The sequence below is a fragment of the Amphibalanus amphitrite genome, unplaced genomic scaffold (genome assembly GCF_019059575.1).
Source record: "Amphibalanus amphitrite isolate SeventyFive unplaced genomic scaffold, NRLGWU_Aamphi_draft 000633F_arrow, whole genome shotgun sequence".
Taxonomy (NCBI): domain Eukaryota; kingdom Metazoa; phylum Arthropoda; class Thecostraca; order Balanomorpha; family Balanidae; genus Amphibalanus; species Amphibalanus amphitrite.
The window spans coordinates 203,345-224,807 of NW_024882127.1; the positions used below are offsets into that span (position 1 = coordinate 203,345).

Here is a 21,463-nt window from a genome sequence, read left to right on the forward strand (position 1 = left end):
TTGAAATCTGACTTACAAATCGGCGAATTTTGGCCTTCAATGACCTCTGGTGACCTGACCTTTAACCTGACCAAAAAACGAAGTGATTTTTTCCTTACTTTTGACGCCTTTTCGAACGCCACCTTTCTCGTATCGTTACGTGGCCCAGGAGACAGGCCCAGCATGGCGTGGAAATCTAGGACCCCCAGCGGGGCGCGGGTTAACTAACGACCAAAGATAAAGATGCAAAAGCCAGATGGCATGCTGGTCCATTGCTCAAACGTCACTATGATTCACAATAATGATCGTAAAAACCACTAGACCGTGTTGAAAAGTCTGAAAATATGGGCATCCGTTTATTCAAATGCACACGGCACACAGTTCGGAAAAGGGTATAGACGAGCATGCGACTAAAATGATATGAAGCATTACAAACGAGTGAAAAACTAGGCATACCCTGCTATTGTTCACAATCGGAATAGGCAATGACAGAAGCAGCTGCACCACAGACAGCAACACAACAAGAGCGGCTGACTGGCCTAAGTGGAACGATGAGAGCCAGCAAGGAACGCAGCGGATAAACGTGAGCACGACTGTAAAATATCGCCTCGAGCGACTTCGAGGGAATCATTCTGAATGAATAAAATGGGTTATAACTAGAGATGTCAAACGGATACCAACTTTTTGGTATACCGACACCAAACCGATACCAACTTGCTTTTTGGTATTTTAATCCTAACGTGTTTGGTATTTTGTTGGTATTATGAAATCTCACTAATGTACCTATAAGATGCCGAGGAATTGGTAAAAAAGTTGGTATTTTCCTCATGTTCCCAAGTTGGTTCGGTTTCGGTATTTCCTCACGATTTTGATTGGTGTTTGGTTTGGTATCGGTATTCCGATTTTCTGTAATTGACATCACTAGTTATAACAGACTCCAAAGATGTTCCATTGTTAGGTGACTATCTTATATGCTTCGTCGAGCATTTAATCTTTTTTAAAGCAATAATACGGATCGCCTGCCAAACCTAGACCGGACGGGTCAACGTCTGTCTTGGGCCGGCGATGAGCCAAGCAGCTCTGAGGTATACCTGCCGCCACGGTACACGACTGCCACCTGGTGGTCAGCCACCGAGGCTCCGGCTCAGCGGCCGGTCACTGCTGCCCTCTAGTGGCTAAACTGGGCGACTGATCACCTGCAGAGCTACGTCTAACGGGCGGCTCAATTTCGAGGTTCACTTTCCTAGACCAAGGACGGGTGATATTGTGGTATTGGGACCTTGGAAAAAAAGGTTCCACTAGACCCGTGAACAAATGAATCAGAGACGGTGCGTCGGTGCATGCAGGAGCCCTCCCTCACGGTCCCGGCAGAAGTGGCCCCCGGGCCCCGGGACTCACTGAGGTCGGCAGAAGTGGCCCCCGGGACTCACTGAGGTCGGCAGAAGTGGCCCCCGGGCCCCGGGACTCACTGAGGTCGGCAGAAGTGGCCCCCGGGCCCCGGGACTCACTTAGGTCGGCGAGAGCGAAGACGATGTTCAGCACGGCTTTCTGCACGTTGTACTGCGTCTTCTTCTCCAGCTTGTGGCGCGGCTGCAGCAGCGGCAGCAGGCGCGGGATCACGTTCTCCTTCAGCAGTCGCCGACGGTTCATTCCTGAAGACACAGAGGCAGCGGCGGCGGTGAAATGATGAAAGGGTCGTGAAAAGAAGGGATGCAGCTCTGTTGGAGGTAAAAAAACATAAAATGACCCCAGAAAGACGTCCTCTTTCTAATCGCCTCTAGATTGCATTGCGCTGCTACAAGTTTTTTTATCATAAGAAATGGTTCGGTGCTAATGCCATAAGGACCATTCATATTTTTTAATCCCAGAATGACTGACAGAACACAAAAGAAGCAGCTGCAAGAAAGTTCGGTGTGATGCAATAAGGTAGCGTAACGGCATACCTCCATATGCCCATGATACTGAAAACGACATCTAAGCTATGGTCTTATTAACGAGGTAAAAAAAAACACACACACACACACACACACATTCATAGCGATCCAAGAATAAATGACTCAGTTCCGTGCGCCGCCCGTAGCCACCTCTATGACTCTCTGAACAAAAGTCGGTCTGTCAGCCCCCCCCCCCCTTCCACTGGGCGTGGTCGTTTACTCTACAGAGCATCAGTCCCCTCCCGCTCTCTCCAGGCTGGGGATAGACGTGACCCACCACTGCAGGGCGGGGGGAGGAGGGAGTGGGAGAGGGAGGGGTCACGACTTGGATTGGTCCTGGATCCAGTCCAGCCGGCCAGGTGGTGGTGGTGGGGGGGGGGGGGGGACAGTCAACACTGCAGCCGACTGTTTGCCCCTCACACCGGCCCCGAGTGGGCCCACACTGCGAATGGCTCTGATGATGGGTTTGTGGCTCTGTCCGCGGTAGCGGAGGTTGACGTTGGAGACCGGATGTTATGGTGTGTCCCGCTTCTCACTAAAGTAAAGTTCACGACTGAGAGTAGTGAGGGATGGAGACAAGAGTAAAACAAACAGAGCTTTAACAGAACGGTCCACAAACGATACAGGAGTCAGTATCTTGACAGACGACATATTGTCATGGTTATCTCCTTAGTTAGTTCCCTGTCGGTACATCAAGCACGTAACAGAGCAGAGTATGACATATACGAGCACACATTGTCCATGAAAAACAGCAACGACACCTCCGCAACACTTGGTGGTAGACACACAACAGCACACTGAAACACTCCGCAATAAATAACATCACAGCAATTACTAATGAGAACACCTGCTCGGTCAATCACGCATATAAACGCGGGGTCCTGGCACTCTCACAGTCGCCGCGCTAAATTCATCCGACAGGCCACTGTTTCTGCAGCGGCTCGTAAATAATTAACCAGCCCACCGGATCAGACACACAACGCCCGGTGAGGGCGGCGAGTGGGAGTTATAACTCGGGACGTAACTCACCAGACTCGGGACGTAACACGCCAGACTCGGGACCTAACTCACCAGACTCGGGACGTAACTCACCAGCTCGGGACGTAACTCACCAGACTCGGGACATAACTCACCAGACTCGGGACGTAACTCACCAGACTCGGGACGTTACTCACCAGCCGGCCACAACCGGTGGTCGAGTAAACACGATGGTAATTGGCGAGAGGTGTCCGAGGCAGACGGCTCAGATCCCTCCGCTCCCTCCCCACACTTCCGACTTCCCGGAGGGAGGGAGGGTGGGATCGTGACTGGACAAAACCAGCTACCTCACAGACAGCGGCAGCTGCAATCCCTCCCCTTCCACGCCTCCCCAGCAGGTCTGACTCGGCACAGCCGCTCGATACCGGGTACCACCGCCACCGGCTACTGTCGGTCAAACTCCTCCCAAACTCTCCACTCCGGTCCACTCACTATTTCTGATGAGTCGCGCCGTGCACTCTAGCGTCAGCTGCTGTTTGAGTCCGGACATGTTCCAGAGGTGGGGCACCAGGCGACAGAGGTGTTCTACCGCTTCACCGCGGCCCAAGACAGAGACGTTCTGGTCTGTGGGGCGACCGAGGGCGGGCGTCAGAAAGATCGATGTTTGAGAGCGGAGACGAGAGTCAGTTCCAGCTCGAGCGGGTGTGTTGCTCATATTAAGAAAAAAGGTTTAGAAATAAAACATGCGTGTTAACCGTCGTTACTTGTCGTTGATCGTCGTCGTTACTCCGAAAATAATCATTAAGTCAACGTAACGGAGCAAAAGCGTATTTCACTAAGAGTGATCCACTTTTTCAGCATGAAAGTGATACATAACATTAAACGGACCGGCGCAGCGTCACAATGTGCAGCTTCGTCATACAGCTGAACGGACACCCTTCAATCAGCGCCAACGGATAAATGAGCTCTCAGACAGCAGTTCAGCCGAGCGATATCCGACCCCAGCGCTTCCCTAATCCCCTCTCACCGTTTCCGGCGGCCAGTTTGACGCACTGCAGTGCCGGGACGCAGATGCGGCACTTTTGGGCGTTATCCTGGAGCCGGCGGAGCAGCACCTTCAGACCGCCGCACAGACGGAGACGGACCGCAAACCGTGGGTCTGTGAAATAGCACAACAACATCAGAGCCAGTCAGCGCCGCACACGGACGTCGGACAGCGAACCGCGGGTCTGCGGTACATTCAGGAGCGGGTCAGAGCAACACCAGGGGCAGGGATGGACGGGAGACCGCAGGTCTGCGACGGCCAAAGGTTATATCAGAGGCAGGGAAATGATTAGGGCTAGAGAGCTGTTCAGAAAAAAAAAACAATAAACAAGAGGGGAGACCGAAAAAGCATGAAAGCAGAGAGTAGACGGACTATGCAAATGGACTAACCACACTCGGCAAGGTGGGCGGGTTGGGACCATGTAAATACAAGAGATCCGCAGTGATATGCAAGGCAGCCTGGCTTTGCAGTCCATATTGCGCGACAAAGAGATGATTCAATCCAGAAGCATGACAATCGAGACGCTACAAGGCATTCAAGCTGACGATAAATGATGACTGATAAACGATCCGTATGTCACATAAGGTGCAGTTATATGTTTCGCGACTGACGTCTATTGCCCACTGCGTCGTCCCTGTCTGTTGTGTTTGACAGGAGCCGTTCAATACGTCTCCATCTAACGTTCGGAGCGGCCATAAAACCTCCCAGTCAGTCGGTCGGGCTGGATCGAGCGTGTCGGGGCGGACTCACCCTTTTTCCCGATCTTGTAGAGTATAGTGTAGAGCGCGGTGACGGTCTGGTACTGTTGGCTGGCCGGGCCCAGCGAACGGAGGGAGGCCACCACCACCTCCGTACCGCCCGAGTCCGTCAGACGACGGCACACCTCTCCTGTGCACTCTGAGGGAGAGGGGGAGGGTTAGACGACGGCACACCTCTCCCGAACACTCTGAGGGAGGAGAGGGGCGAGTTAGACAACGGCACACCTCTACCGAACACTCTGAGGGAGGAGAGGGGCGAGTTAGACAACGGCACACCTCTCCCGAACACTCTGAGGGAGGAGAGGGGCGAGTTAGACAACGGCACACCTCTACCGAACACTCTGAGGGAGGAGAGGGGCGAGTTAGACAACGGCACACCTCTCCCGAACACTCTGAGGGAGGAGAGGAAGTCAGACGACGGCACACCTCTCCCGAACATTCTGAGGGAGAAGAGGGGTGGGTCAAGACACATGCCTCTCCCGAACATTCTGAGGGAAGGAAGAGGGAGAGAGGGGAGGGTTAGACGCCGGCACACTTCACCCGAACATTCTGAGGAAGGGAAAAGGGGAGGGGCGTTAAAGACACATGCCTCTCCCGAACACTCTGCGAGAGGGAAACTGTGGATCAAAAGCGTGGGGTCAAGAATTATAATTTAAACCTAAAATTTCAGAGGTAAATGACCCGGATAAGTGCACAGATCTGATGCTTTGTTAGACAGAGTTCGTCCATCCACCACGCAGAGCACCATTCAGGCAACCCACATAGCCCTCATAAGGACGGCTGACCTCGGCCGCTGCTGGCACCAGGGCGGGTCCCAGTTCACACATCCCCACTGCCCCCCCCCCCCCCCCCCACACACACACACCAACCAAACGCGTACCCATAGATAGCTGGCAGCGCGCGTGCAAGGGGCGAACCAGGGCGGGTGCTGACGTCATCCCGGACCGGTTAACTCCAGGCTGGCGAGAGGCGGGACGGGTTGAGGTCTGCTGAGTGTGCCAGCCAAGTGTGAGGGTCGTATCGCACCGTCACGGCTCAGCAGAACTGACACACACCAACCCTGCCGGCTCTCAACAACACCCACATCCGAGAGTCCGCTGCCAGGGCGGGCGCGCAGATGATCAGAGACCACCTGTTCTTTAAGCGTCAACAACGAACCGCGAACGGCGGGGATCTGGGCCGGGGATTTATCGGCCAGTTCGGGGACCCGAGATTTATCGGCCGAGGTAATATTAGCTCGTTTTAGCGGAGACCCGAGGTTGATGACGCTGTTACTGGTCAGGTTATGAGGACCCACTTCACTCGACTAGGTACGCAATGGCAGTTTGATTTTTCAACATGAAATTAGACGTCGCACGTGAAAATAACGTGTGGTTGTAGGTAACAGCCTAACGTTTCAGCTGCGCTGTCATTTCAACCGAAGATACTTTCAACAATGCATATCAATTCAGGCAATAGTAATGTCCAGAAAACCGCGAGCCTACTCAGCTCTTATCTACAGCTAACATTCTGGGGCTCTCTGACGCTCTCTAGAGCACCCAGGCCAGTGAGACTCGCGCAGTTCATTGCTCTGAGCTGAGTAGTTGCCATTTTATCGTCCCACGGAGCAGCCAGAGACGCGCCACGCCGAGTGTGTAGCGTGACGGTGTTTGCACGCAGCTCCTCAGTAGCTGGCAGCGCCGCCCACACCACTCGGAATCCGACCTCGCGTTATACACTCACCACACAGTTACCGCTAATTACAGCTGGCCGTCGTCCCGGTCTCCGCCCTTCGTTCACTGCCCATCTCAGACAGATTGCAATCGTCACTCAGTGTCTTTACTCTTTGCCTCCTGATCACTACTTAGTGTTAATCACCCACTTAGTGTTAATCGCCCCCGCCCACAGACAATCACTATATTCTGCCTCAAACTGCCTGAGGTAGAATCAAACAAGGCAAAGAGTTGCTGCTATTCGATGCTCTGTTTTATGCGACATATTTTAGCAATATGTCTGTCACAGTTGCCGTGACGGATCCACGTCGCACATCCATCCAGCTCTTTTAGAATGTGACGGCAAAACATCCTGCAGTACGATCCGAGTGTGAAGCGTGCCAACTAAGAGCGTCTCCGGATTGAAGCCTCCCCAGAATGTCGTTGTCGTGGAACGCTTGTCCCGTGGTTTGTGTTCCGCGGCGAAGTGGTGACGTTTTAACGACGGTGCAAAGACAGTAACGACGGTCGCCCGCCGGCAAAACAGCCCGGGAGTTGGACCCCGCAGGGTCACAGCGGGGCACAGTGGGGAGGGGGGGGGGGGCACAACAGAACACCGTCACCGAGCCAAGGCCGCTACTCTGCCAGCCTCCTTCGTTACGGTACATCTGTCCGAGCTGCCAGAGCTGAGCTGCCGCAGCTAACGGAGGAGGATCAGCGTCAGGCACACGGTGTTTTGAACACGAGGCTGGCAGCCGGCAGCTAGCTTTCTCGGCCTGTTGTGTAAGTACCGTCCCACACGGTCACCTGTTACGATAACACACACACTGCACTGGGTGAAACTGACGAGCCGGGGAGGCGCGGTGTGCGGCGGGCGCCGCGCCAGCAGATTGCATCAAACAACAACGGGAGTAAAGCGGTTCGATCGGTGGATAACCATCTGAACTTCAGGTAACTTGGCAGCGATCAGTGAGGGATCAGGAGAGACCAGCAGTGCGTGCATTAGACAAAGATTAATGACGTGGGAATGGTTCTGAGTTGACACTGAACTTCAAAACAAAGGGATCAAAAATACAATACTCCGCCCGCAAAAATGTAAAACACAGACAAGACGACAAATGCAAAACACACTCGCCGCAATCAAGCTCGACGGAAGGTGTCAACAAGCGGTTCTCACCTTTGTCTTTGAGACACTCGGCGAGCACGTTGGTGAGATGGACTAGACTCTGTGTGTCTGAGACACCCTGAAACAGACAAGACGTCAAGAGAGAACACAACACCGTCAGCAGAAAAGGCAGTACCCACTGGAGAGTTAACAGAGAACATAGTGAACTCAGAGAACACAGTTCACCGAACACAGACTACCCGGTCAGCACAAGACACAGCACACCGCTGTACGACTCTGACGGACAGACTGCATCAGCGCGGCGGTCAGAACAGAGCCCCGCTGTTGATGGGGCTGTTTGTCACTTCCATCAACACCACAGAGGCCGGCGCTAGAGACTCAGAGACCTCTCTGACGTCTCACTAAATACCTCGCTGAAAGACGAACGCTAACGGGAGATGATAAAGGGATGTAATAGCACCCTGGACGACAGAGAGGCTCGTGGGGAGAGATCCTCACGGCAAATGTTCAGCAAGGGAGTAGGTAGCTTGGCACAGAGAGGCATCTACCTAAATATTCAGCAAAAATATTTCACAAGAAAACATTTCTTTTATTATTTTCCGGTGCTGGCTTGCGTTTTGTTATCAAAATAATTTGCTTCAATGTAGATACACTGCATTAAGTTAAAATCATCTCCTCTTGCTCGGGTTTCATCAGCAGGCAAAATGTTATGATTCTGAACACAATTATAGCTCACAATTGATTTAACCGCATTTTCTGCAAATAATTGCATTGATCACTACAAGACAACAACAGACGCAAACGATTTACACCCCGGAACATCAACAATCAGCAGTGAGTCACCGGTTCTAATGTTACAAACATCTGTACAACTCAAGTCAAACGATATAAACCACCTGTGAGAATTGTGTCCATGACACTGCTCCATGCCAGCGGCCCCCAGCCAAAAACAGCAGCCACCAGCGACCGATATCGATCACCTGTGCCCGGCGATAAATCCATCTTTCGATAGGTGCGGCCGCCCTGGACCTCCCGGCGGGCTACCCACCCAGCTGCGGGTACCGACTCGAAGGAGGGAGGGCTGCTCTGTGATTTACCGGCCCGCCGACCCGATCCACTGGCCCGGCTCCACGGCAAACAGAGGAGACAGTTTGTCGCTGGATGTGCCCGGGGATCCATCACATCCCACGGGCGGTCGGGGAGACCCCAGCCTGGCGGCCGATCACAGGTGACTGTCGACGGTATATGACCCACCCCCGGGGGGAGGGGTGGGGGGTCGTCCCCCGGCCGTCCCGCCCTGCCGAGCAGCCTACCGACCGACTGACGGCGGCGGTGTAACAAAGGGCCGCCAGCCAGTCTGTCGGCTCTGGGTGACGTACTCAGACAGCCCCCCACCGCCCGCCGCCCGCCGCCCACCGCCCACCACCCGGGAGCGCGGAGCCAACACAAACCGGGGCGGGCGCTCGGCCGTCCGCCCCCAGCGGCGTCGGTCCGGACGGTAACAGCCCGCCGACAGACCCCGCTGCCGGTGGCGGCCGCGGAGGAAACATGGACACTGGACAGACGGGAGGCGGAGAGGGGAGACAGGGCCGGAAACGGCAGACACGGAGCTGTGGCACGGCACGAACCCAAAACACGGCGCCAGTGATTGATTGAACGAAAATATAACAACTGAGGAAGCTCAAAATGAGCCTACGTGTCTGCATCGCTATGTGAGATGTTTTGACACATTAAATCCCACAGCCGTTTGTAGCACGTTCCACATTCGTCAGTGTAGTCCGCTGAGGTGATACCAATGACCCCGGCGTCTCTACAGTCGGCCCGGGGTGGTGCCAACTGACACCGTCGGGCAGATGGACCCATCACGGCGCCGTCGGTGCCTGTCACTGCCTCTGGTGACGCCGCGGTTTAATGAACTCTGACCCGGGGAGGGGAGTGACACTGACTGAATGGTGTGAAGATGTCAGACTCATCCGGTGATACAGAGGCGACGTGGGAGTATCTGTGAGTTGTGACTGTCAGCTCACATCTAACAGTTTGGTAGGAATTTCAGACAGATCCGCGAAGAATTAGAACGTTTCAAAAAGAATTGAGACTAAGTAAGTCCGCATGGTAGCCAGTGACAGCCACTAGCCTAGATGTCACCCAAAAATATCACAAACGCCTTGGCAACGACGCATGTCCTACAAGCGAACACTCAACAACTCACTCTTGTTGTTGGACCTTAACAAATCCTGCTTATCTAACGAATAGTGTTTGTCTATTTCAAACAGCCTGCGGTTATGTTTAGCACAACAAAGCGACCATGGCCAAAAACTGAATGGGCTCTTGGCAGCGGCGCGTCGTTGTGCTTGGTGTCGGCCAGAACTGAATTGATCTTCATTGATAGTTAGCGACGCATCTCTGTGTGTGCCAGTGTTTAAACCTGCATATTGCTGCGCTGGTGTCGTTGACTGGCCCTCGTAGTGGAGAGATACCGTAGCGCGCACTGGCGTTTTTGACTGACCTTCATGGTGGCGACGTAGCGCTGCACCAGCTGACCGTCCCCCGCCAGGAACAGGTCACACACTGACCGGCAGCCCGAGCAGCCTAAAACAGAGGTCAGAGGTCAGAACAGCCTGAAACAGAGGTCAGAGGTCAGCACAGCCAGGAACAGGTCACAGACGGACCGGCAGCCCGAGCAGCCTGAAGCAGAGGTCAGAGGTCAGATGACAGGTCAACCGGGAACAGTGCTGGAAATGAGGCCGCTTTCTGGCCCCGGCGTTTTATTCTCCGGGTGGGTTAGCCCCGTCTAGCGCTTAGCCTTTCGGGACCCTCTCTGAGCCGCGGTTGTTTTCGCAGCCAGCCCCAGTCGAGATGCAAAATTAATAGTCACACGAAGTTTAATTGGGGCCTCTGAATATACGAATTCGAAATTAATCGATTCTACAAAACCTTTTTCTTTCATCTACATGCATACATTTAACAGTAACTCCAGACCAGGCTGGTTTGGCTGGCCCTAAATGAGCTTCGTGTGACTATTAACTTTGCATCTCGACTGGGGCGCGCGGCGAAAACAACCGGGACCCTGAGTGGGTCCCGAAAGGCTAAGCGCTGGACGGGATTAACCCGCCTGGAGAATAAAACGCCGGGACCAGAAAGCGGCCTCATTTCCAGCACTGACCGGGAACAGGTCACAGACTGACCGGCAGCCCGAGCAGCCTGAAACAGAGGTCAGAGGTCAGCACAGCCAGGAACAGGTCACAGACTGAGCGGCAGCCCGAACAGCCTGAGGGGAGAGAGCAGAGGTCAGTACAGACTGAAACAGAGGTCAGAGGTCAGCACAGCCTGAAACAGAGGTCAGAGGTCAGCACAGCCAGGAACAGGTCACAGACTGACCGGCAGCCCGAGCAGCCTGAAACAGAGGTCAGAGGTCAGAACAGCCAGGAACAGATCACACACTGACCGGCAGCCTGAAACAGAGGTCAGAGGTCAGAACAGCCAGGATCAGGTCACAGACTGAGCGGCAACCCGAACAACCTGAAACGGGAAGAGAGCAGAGGCCAGAACAGCCAGGAACAGGTCAGTGGTCACATACAGAGCGGCAGCCCGAGCAGCCTGAAACGGGGAGAGGTGTCAGGACAGTTGAAACGGGGACGGGCAGATATTGGCCAGCAATGGACCGAGGGGCGAGGGTAGAGGTCAGGACAGGCTATAATAGAGGGAAGACAGTATTCCTTGGGACGAAGAAAGGTCAGGTTACATCGGGACAGATGAAGGGAGAAACAGACCCGTGATCATTTGACAAACGCAAGAATGGCAATGTGTAAAATCCAAATATTGATTCTAACGGGGCATAAGGAACCGAAAGCGATGAAACCAAGCAGAAAACCACTGTCGGCCACCCGGAGCCGCGGCGCCGGACCACACTGACGTCAGTCACAATGGTCGGTCATATGACGTCACAGCCGTCAGCCCTGTATCTGTGACGTCACGGGGCGGCGTGCCGTCGGCGGAACATGACGACACGTCACTGTCGGCGCGGACGGTGACAGATTCCGCCCCACTGCCCGGCCTCAGCGGCCGGCTCACCGCGACCCAGAGACGAGGGGTGGCACCGACTCTGACGGAAACCGAGGGCTCGAGCGTTGGGAGGGACTCCGCTTAACCGAAGAGGAGTCGACCTTCATTGATCTTTTCCTCGAAAACCTAGAGATGCGGCCCCAATCGTAAATTTTGCCACCCCTAGTACCTAGGCTGAAAATATGGCGCCCCTATGCCACTGGCCCCTGGCCGAAGAAAATCCTGGATCCGCCCCTGATTTTTCATGAAATCCTTTTTTTTTAAATCAGCTCAGCGAGTCGAGCTTTTCTATCTTCGTTGTTGATTTACCAGTGGATGCGATAAAAACGTTTGTTGAATGCAGCACTGCGCAGCGACAGCCAAATCGGAGTGGTTGCATGTCTCGCGTGACCGTCCCAGACGGCGCCGTCCAGTACCTGCGACAGCTTATTTGGGAGCTCTCAGAACCGCGGCTCATAAGTCCGTCGTTATGTGTTAGCTCCATCCACCGTCTCAGAAATTGTGCCCAGCTGCTCCAACTTTCATCAGCATGGGAGCGAGGAAGCCACTCAGAGGCATAACACGGATCATTTTCATTAAAACCTCGAACGAACAGAAAGCCTGACCTCCCGCTCTGACAGGGCCAAGGCAGCACCACCCATTAACAGTATCGAACAGTGTCCCTCCTGATCCATCCGTACCCGTTTGGAGCTCTTCCCTTCTCAGTCCCCCGTCTCTCCTACTCCCGTTTCTCTCGTTACGTCACATACGTGTCGAGCTCCTGGCACCGCTGACCGCCCCGGCATTGTGCGTCCGCTCGTCTGTCGGCTGGCAGCCCGGTCGGGGGGGGGGGACACAGGGGGCAGAGGGGGACACGGGGCACCGAGGTCAGAATGCGAGGCGCGCGGGTCGCCGCTCGGCCCTCGGCGGGGAACAGAGGGGCTGCCGGCCGACCGTAACCAACTGACGGGTATCGCCAGGGCCGGGCTTTGGCAGCTGGGGGCGGCTGCCGACACTGGTTTGAGCCGGTTTGGGTTCAATAGGGTTGGCAAGAGCTCGGAAGTGATTTGAAGTGTTATCGACAGTGGTTTGCAATTCGACTGTAAAATCGCGATTTGTGTACGCGTCGTGAAAATTATAGCTTCGCTCGTGGAACGTTCGTGCCTATAAGAAATATTAATTATATACTCCATGACGTTGATTCAAAAACCCATTATAAGGAATAAAAGGAAATTATAGCATCCTTTTGAATGCCTAATTACCGGCACAAGATTCAACAATATAATGCTCAACCTCGTAATAAGAAAATGTGCGAACAAAACCGTAAAACTAAGTGACTTCAGCCTCCCCCCCCGCCAGGGAAAAACCGCCACCACTGACTGGTCAGTGGGTGTCAGGGTCCAGCGGCGTGGAGCGGTGCAGCCATGGTTACTGCGGGAACGCCGGAACTGAGGCTCCTAACAGCAGCGGTCTGCAGCTGGTGGGAGCGGCCGCAGCCGGTTGATGGGTGAGACGGGGCATGTCAAGATATGTGGGCACGTTATACTTTGGCTTCAATGGTGCCTTCACGAGCGGGACTTTTTCGGACGGAAGGTAGCGGTACTCCCTATGCAACAACAGCTCAGACTTCATCCATTCGTCCACAGTACAACGAAGCATTTGAGCCAATTTTGGAAACGATCTTCATAAGCCAGCGGCCAATATCGCCTAACGGGCCCGCGATGTGTATTGTGCAGCATAAGCCGAGCCATAGTACGGCATCGATTCAGCTACAGTTCGCGCACTTATAAGTTATCGCCAAGACTCAATCCATGCCAATGAAGGTCATGTTAACAATGTACTCGTATCAGGGACCCAAAAGTCAAATAATAGCAACTCTAGATTTGCCCCAAATATGGAAGTTCAATTGTCTCTGGTTCATCGATTGCTTCTTTTTCCTGATGATGCAATGAGCCACAGATAGCATGATAAACATATAGGGTGCTACAGGTTTATTAGCAGTTACTCAAACTGGTAAATTACCTACTTTCTCATGAAATTATTTTATGCCTAAATAACAAAATGCCTGAGACACTGCCAGTTGTGATCTTGTGCTGGCCCTTTGCCACCTCTGGTTCAAACTGTGATGTGCAGCTACAGGAAAAGTCCCTGACAAAAGCAGTGACCTGCAGCAATTCAGTCATCTCATCTGGTACTTTTGGCCCCTGGATCTAAATGATATAGCTCAGCTTCTGCTTGATTTAGTATTTCAACAGTTTTTTTTTTCAAACAGGCATCCAATAGAGGAAGCAAGGATAATTGACAGCCTGATAAATTGACATAAAGCATTCTCAAATTAGCCAGTTTGATGGTTGGGTAGAACTGACCTGCTGCCAGGACTGTGTTGCTGAGCTTGGTTGCGGCAGCCCTGATGTCATTGTCGCTGCTGGAGCGTACCAGCTGCTGCATCAGCTGCAGCAGCTGCTGGCCCTCACCAGACATGATTCTTGGAACAGTAGACCTGTGGCAATACATTGAGTCAATAAAGAAGCTAACATCCATACAAACTGGTAGGGAAACCATCATTATGGTATGGTGACATTTTTGATAGGTAAGTAAATAAATCTTAAAACAAGCACTCAATTTGAATAATGCCTGATCTAAGCATAGACATGAGGGTGTTGCCCCCTTATGAGAGGGCCTTGGTATATTCATAAATATTCCAGAGCACTGATCAAACACTTTGCAATGTTTCCTCTAATAAGTAAAATCATGCTCAAAATTGGTATAAAACAGGCCCCATTAAATTGTCAGCTCCTGCCTTACCTCTACACAACTGTAGACTTTCTTGATCGACTCGAACGGTCTTCATATCTTGTTAAAATCATATCGTACAACTTTTGTTGTACCTACGTTGGCCCATAATTATTTAACAGCGCGCCCCAACCTCCACCACCACCGGCACCAATCTGACAGACCACAACATTCGCCTCCGGCTCGGTAAACAAGCCTGACCTTGAACACGCTGCGTTGATTGGTTGACGGTCGCTGTCGTCATGCGAAGGTAGCGCCTAAATCACTGCAAATTAATAAGATTAGCTGGATTAATGGTATGACAGACTTTTCAGTTGTGTAGGGCTGTTCATAGCATATTGCAATACTGTTTTACCTGATTTTCACAATTAACTTATCAAAATAATATTTAATATGCCCAACTAGACAGCATCTTTATCTATTTCACAGATCATGATCGATGACAGCTACATCCCAGAAGGGTCGTGAAGAAAATATTCATTTTGCCTTCCTCTATATCCCTTCCCTGCACATATTTTCATCACCATTCATATAACGAGCTTCATCCTTACCGCCAATAAATCCTAGAAATTATGCCTCTCGTATCCGGAGCGTTCCTGACCTGGCCACATATTCAGACGGACATTGCTTCGCAAGCCTCTTGAACGATTTTGATAACCCTCCAAGCCTTTTTATTTTGTTTGTTATGCTCTACCAATTGTAAACAATATGATAAAACCATTAAAATGTGGTTAGATACCTAGTCGTTAAAAAAAAAACAAGAAATATTATTCCATTTATAACACAAAATGCACCTATTTCTACATACAATATGAGACGTGACCTTGAACCTTGTAGTAATCTAACTCTGTAGGAACATCAGTATATGTTGCCAATATAATTCCCCATAACACTGCCAAACCATTGTCTATCAGAAAATTGCGATGTATTTAACATTAGTATCAATACCGCATACAATACATGGCAGCATAAAAACAGAATGCCGAAAAGCACCGATTTCAAAGGCCTCGAAATCGCGTGATCAGCCCCTCCCCCTGTCTTGATTCACTAGAAGAGCGAATCATGCTGAGAAAACATCACAGTACGATGAGGCCGACGCGGTCCTGTCCCTGGGTGCGCTGCGGCTCGGGGTACCAGCGCTGGGAGCGCTCCAGCTCCGCGCGCAGGGTGACCATCAGCACCTCGTCCAGCTCCAGACTCTGGACGGCCAGGTCGGCGCGGTGCTGGCGGGCCTCCTCCTCGTCACAGCTCCTGTAGAGGACCTTCACCGCCGTCCGCGCGCGGCCCGGGGACGGCGGCTCAGCAGAGTTACCGGCACTGAGACCATTCGTGTGAGTAACGTTCTCACTGTTAGTGCTGCTGACGTTGACACCATTTACACCACGGGTGCTATCGCCACCAGCAGATGCCGTGCTGGTGTTGTTACCGGTACTGTCACTAGAGGCGCCACTGTCGCCGTTACAGGTGACGCCACCATCGCCGTCTTTTCCGGGGCTGATCAGGTGCACCGTCAGGCTCGTGTCGATCAGCCACAGCAGTATATCGTCGTGCCGGGGCGCCGAGGCAAGCAGGCGGGCGGCCGGCGCGTCGCACGAGGCGGCGCCGTGTACGAGCAGTCGGCGCAGCACCTGGTCCGGGCCCAGCCGCAGCTCCTCCTCCCCACCGCAGCTCCAGGTGAGCCGGTGGTGCCAGAGCCGCGAGCCGAACTCCACCTTCTCGCCCAGCGGCGCGGTGCACTCGGAGCAGCTCAGCCGGCTGTCGGCCGCCGCGCAGCGCACCTCCTCCGCCGACAGCACCACGTGAGAGGCCGCGTAGAAACAGTCGCCGGGCCGCGCGCGCACCCGCTCGTGCATGTCGCGGTCCGCCCCGTCACCGTGGCAGAACACGTTACCGAGCATCTCGCGCCAGTTCTCTGAGGGGAGCGGTAGCGCGCGCCGGAACCGCGTGTCCACGGCGGTGGCGCCGCACTGCCGGCACACGGCGCGGTACCGGGCGGGCACCACGGGCCGCCAGAGGGGCGGCGGCGCCGGCGGCTCGGCGGCCGGCGTCAGCACCTCGGCGGCCGCGCTGCCACACCGCTGGTCGGGCTCGAGCGTGGCGCGCAGCGTGGCGTACCGTCCGGCGGGCGCCACGCCGCCGCTGAGCGCCGCCAGCCGGCAGGTGGCCTGCACCGGCTCCGTGTAGACGCGGCCGCGGTACTCGAGTGTCAGCTCCAGGCCGCCGCGGTCGCCGCGCGTCTGCACCGACAGCACGCGGAACGTGGGGTCCTCCGTGTCCACGGAGAGCCGCAGGAAGCAGTAGGCGCTGCGCAGCCGCGGCCGCACCTCCAGCAGCGCGTGCTCCAGCAGACCGCCGGCGCACGTCTCCTGGCGCCGCTGCTTGCTGCTCGGAGACGGCATCCCGCAGCTACTGGAGATACTGAGCCTGAAAATAAACACCAAAAACATGTGTCATGATGATAACCAATTATCAATGAAAATCATAGGCGTGCTTTTTTATTTCTCATTACATAAATTTAGTCTGACTGTCGATTGAACCTTTTGATTGGAAGAATTCACAAGGAAAGAGCCCACGCTAACCGAAGCTTGTTGCGGGTGAACCTGCCCTCTACCCTCCAATCCCGCAATTTCAATTCTATGGCAAAATTTAGAGTCCAAAGTTTAACGTGCGCACATAGCCGCGCACGGCCGGTCCCCCTCACTGACTTCGCCTGGCTACAGCCTGTCACCAACCGCAACCATACCTGTCGCGAGGCCCATGAACGTCAAGCGCCCGTCGCGCTTCGAACCCGGACCGTTTTAACCGAGAACGCGTGCTGCAGAGTCAAACGCTCTACCGATTGAGCTACGGGACCGACAAATTTATTTCTGAATTCTGCATATCATTTCTTCTATAATTATTTTAAAACATGAGGCTTGTGTTGTTTATATTACTTTTTATATTACCTTGTAATGCAATTTGCATTACACTTAGATAAAGCTAAAAAAGTATTATTGATACATAGATGAAAATGAATTTTAATTGTGAGAATTGGAATTTGGAATGAATACAAAGCTTTTCAGATGTAGGTACCACGGTTTGCCTACAGCCCATTACAACTGAGGGTTTTGAGCTTGGTGTGAAATAAGTGGATTTTTACAGGAAAAGTGGTTTGAATGGGTTCCGACAAAGTTTGAGAGATCCACTAATTCACATTTGATGCCTTTGAGTCTTTGACAGCAATCAAAGGCATAAAATGACCAGTGACCTGTTGGTGTTGTATAGTTGATGATTCCAAGATGAAGTTTCAAACATGCGAGGATTATTGCAGGTACGTAAATCAGCATGATCACCAGGTTCATATCAATATTTACACTTACATGCAGGCACATACAGATCTTAACTATCTTAATACCACACCCATATCTTAACTAGCTCAAAGCCAATTGGCAGTCAACATTAAAGCACACAACTCAAAAAATGTACAGTTTACTCTCCAAACTGATGAAGTATTCCGTCATCAAATTATATTAATTGGTGAAGGCTTAAAATATCCTGGATATCTCATCCCATTTAAGCCATACCAAACCAGAGAATGCAGAGATAAGTTTTAGAGCACAATAATTCGCCAAAAAATAAAGAACATGAGATGCCTCATGTTTGTGCGTGAATTAATGATTGGACTGCACTTTGTACGTTGGACTTTGCACATTGTGCTTTCGACTGTACGTCAAAATGTACTTTGTTGATGTGTCCAAAATTTCAGCATACCTTTATCACGATCGATGATCTAAAACAAATAACAATTTGAAGTTAAATTGCTTTAAACACACACACCACAGAAGGCCACATTTCAAACTTCAAAGCCTTCAAAGCAGAAAGCACGTGTGGCGACTTCTTCGCGCCACAGATGACTCATGTGGGCCATGGATGTAGCGATTTTGTGCTACCAGATTTCTGTTAGTGCTACCGTAGTAAAGGAATCTTGTGTGCTAAAGCGCGGTGTTCGTGATTTAGGAAGCAGCTTTACATTTGCAACTGCCATCAGAGGTGGAGATCTTGGGGGGGGGGGGGGGATCGGGGGGTCAGGACGGTCAGGACCCCCCTGAAAACGAATTACTGCTATGTAAGTCAATGGTACTGCATCTAGTCCGCCTCCATCTGCCCGGCCTGGACCCCCCCTGACATTTTGACAGATCTCCACCCCTGATTGCATGCAACATACAATCAAGCATTCACCGTCCTAGACTTAACCCTCGCCGGACCTATTGGTTTTCTACATACGCGCCGGCCGAGGGGGGGGGCGGGTACGACCCCCCCCCCTCGCCGTTTCGCCCCTGGTGGAGCTAGCGCGTCGCGGAAAAAAACGAGCGTGTGCGCCGTTACGAGACGCAGAGATTGGTACCCGATTTTAAGGTCCTAGGTCAACCGCTGACCTCTGAGGTCAGGTCAAGTGCCCCAGGGTACAGTTCAGTTTTTGGTGAATAACTTCGCAAAAAATGGCCGCAGAGCCGCGATTTTGGCAGCATCGTGTTCGCCTTGCTCAGGCGCGTCGAATGATATACTTTTTGTTCGGGTCAGGTCAACTTAGGGTGTTGACCTCAGGTCAAGGTCAGGTCAGCACCCCCAGGTCACGAAGTTGGTCGAAAGAGGTCATGTCGCATATCATTCGATTCGGCAGGTTTCCTGAGTCCATTGGTGGCTTTTCCGACTCGCTACCTCAATTTGATCGGGAGTTATTGACGAAAAACTAATATGACCTTGATGACGTCATAAATGACGTCACGGAAGGTCAACATTGCAAAAGTGACGCATCTAACCTTGCAAGGAGTGCATCAAATCACGATTCTGTGTGCTTGAGATAGTTGGAGATCGTTCCCGGCGCCAGAATAGCAGTTTGAATTTTTCCCCATTGACTTATAGGGGAGAGTGGGGTAAGATGCCCAGGGTGGGAAAGACGCCCCACCCCCTCTAGCGGCGAAACAAAGAATCGGACCTGGAAATTAATGTTCTTAGCGTAAAGCGGAGGCCTGCCTTGTTAACTGCACAAAAAATCGCGAAGCTCAGTTGGGCAACGGCTGGCTGATGATTGCATGTTTTTTATTTGCTGCTTTCAAAAAATATTTTGGTGTCAGAACATTGTAAATATCAAAGAAGGTAAATAATTATTGCGTCCCTTGCTATAGTAGTGATACATTAGCATGCATGTACTGTGTCCCAAACAGTTTGTTTCAGGGTTTAGTTTTATGGCTAACAAATTGTACTGATTTAATGTTAATTCGGTACCTTGGGGTAAGATGCCCCCTGCCCTGATGGGGAAAGACGCCCCCCCCCCCTAAATCCGTAGGCTGTCCTTCAAACAGCCCGTCAAATCATTTATTACATACTTGTGATGTAGACAAGAGCCGATCTGGGACTATTGAGAGTCCAGTACGGTCGGGTGCTCCCCATGCCTGTCTCTCGGCCCACATAGCGACTTTTTGGGCGGCATCTGACTCTGAGAGCCCTCACGACGGCCTCTGTGGGCCCCATTATTGGCTCCAGGGTCCCTCACGACATCCTTTGAGGGCTCCCACGTTGGCCCCACGGGCCGCGCTGGCATCGGAGGTCCCCACGATGGGCTCGAGGGCCCTCAAGCATCATGAAGACCTTTAACAGCCCCACAGTGGTCTCCGAACGCCACCACAGAGGCTTGTTTGGCCGCGCTGGACTATGATGGCCCTAACAATGACCTCTCAAGCCCCTTACGACTACTTTTGAGGGCCCTTATGATGACGTTTGGTGTCTACTGCAGGCTCGAAGGGACTACTGATTCGTCCAGGCGATTCACGTGCCCATTTATGTCACTTATATTGCAGGGGGCATCTTTCCCAACGTCAGGGGGCGTCTTTCCCACCCTGTGGGGTAAGATACCCCCTTTCACTTCTTCAGGAAAATGCTTAATAGCAAAAAAAGTTATAATATTTCAGGCAAGAAAGTGTGATATTTTTGGAGAAAAATGATGTCGGCTTCCGTTGAAACTCCAAGTTTTTGCTTTCCCATCGTCATTTTCGAATAATATGTGACATAGCAAAACCCTGGGCATCTTTCCCCACTCTCCCCTAATGGTGAGGTCACGAAAATGACCTGACCTCATATGACCTTTAGGAAAAATCCGAGATATACAAGTTGTGAGACTCATAATGGATACTAGGTCCTGCAAGTTTCATTTCCCTGTGACATCTCCTCTGGCAGTGAGGGCGTTGCGAAGTTGCGACATCTGAAGACCGTGCAGAGGTTCACTTATGACGTCATAGGTCAGTGACCTGATCTGACCCAAAATGCGGTTGGTGTCAAAAGATGCGGCTTGGATCAAAGGTCAAGTATGCCAAGTTTCAGCTCTCTATCGCCAGCGTGTTCGGAGCTATCGCGAAAAAAACCCTATGGGGGGGGGCGGCACCCGCCCCCCCCCTCGGCCGGCGAGGGTTAAGACTAATCTATTCGGTCCTAGACCACTAATTCGGCATTAGTAGGTAAGCGTAGTAAAGTAGGTAACCTTGGGTAAGCCTGGCGTACCCACGAAGATGAACATTCAACATTTATTTAGTAGTTAGTTTGGCAGCTTTTAGCGTAATTTTAGCCCTGAAATAAGACAAAATATAAGCGAAAGTGTTTTTATTTATTATTTATTACAACAAAAATTTGGTCGAAGATGGTAAAACCCAAGAAAGACTGAGTACAGGCATAATCGGCATAGTGTTAGCCAACTTCCCCTTTCTAACAACTAACAAGTAACAGCGTATTTTCCAATATCGGTCCGCGTAAAGTGTCACGTCGCCAACGGCACGCGATCCCTTGATTGTGGAATAAAGAGCCCACGGGACGCTTACAAGTCCCGACCACCGACCACGGCTGTCCGATCGGGCGATCCTGGGATTTGGGAGACTGGAATTCAATGTATCAGTTTTGTTTGCGGCCCATCTAAGCCGGACACGCCGGTCCGTCCCGCTCACTGCCTTCAACTAGTCGCATATACTTTATCCAACCATGAACCAACCGTGCAGACCACTAAGTATCCCGTCTGGAGTCGCACGGGAAAATTAATTACACTAAGCCTTGCTAATGACCCCTGGCCTGTATCGGGGGCTGGGGATAGCCGG

General features: G+C 52.3%; 2 protein-coding genes across 3 annotated transcripts; both read right to left on the reverse strand.

Annotated features, from left to right (window-relative positions):
* Window positions 1–316: 316 nt before the first annotated feature.
* LOC122363651 lies at window positions 317–14,514 on the reverse strand. Of its 2 annotated transcripts, XM_043333163.1 has the most exons (9): window positions 14,358–14,504; window positions 13,919–14,052; window positions 10,018–10,100; window positions 7,563–7,629; window positions 5,235–5,243; window positions 4,687–4,824; window positions 3,919–4,050; window positions 3,384–3,515; window positions 317–1,631 (listed from the first exon to the last, which is right to left on the reverse strand). In XM_043333163.1, exons 2-9 carry the CDS (start codon window positions 14,031–14,033, stop codon window positions 1,336–1,338), a joined length of 972 nt encoding a protein of 323 aa, XP_043189098.1. In that variant the 5' UTR covers window positions 14,034–14,052; window positions 14,358–14,504; the 3' UTR covers window positions 317–1,335. The 2 variants fall into 2 exon arrangements, with proteins under 2 accessions (XP_043189098.1, XP_043189097.1); XM_043333162.1 differs by lacking the exon at window positions 5,235–5,243 and having other exon boundaries at window positions 4,687–4,833; window positions 14,358–14,514.
* A 739-nt stretch (window positions 14,515–15,253) lies between these two features.
* LOC122363653 lies at window positions 15,254–18,195 on the reverse strand. Its single transcript, XM_043333164.1, has 2 exons — window positions 18,096–18,195; window positions 15,254–16,769 (listed from the first exon to the last, which is right to left on the reverse strand). Exon 2 carries the CDS (start codon window positions 16,742–16,744, stop codon window positions 15,422–15,424), a length of 1,323 nt encoding a protein of 440 aa, XP_043189099.1. The 5' UTR covers window positions 16,745–16,769; window positions 18,096–18,195; the 3' UTR covers window positions 15,254–15,421.
* Window positions 18,196–21,463: the final 3,268 nt, after the last annotated feature.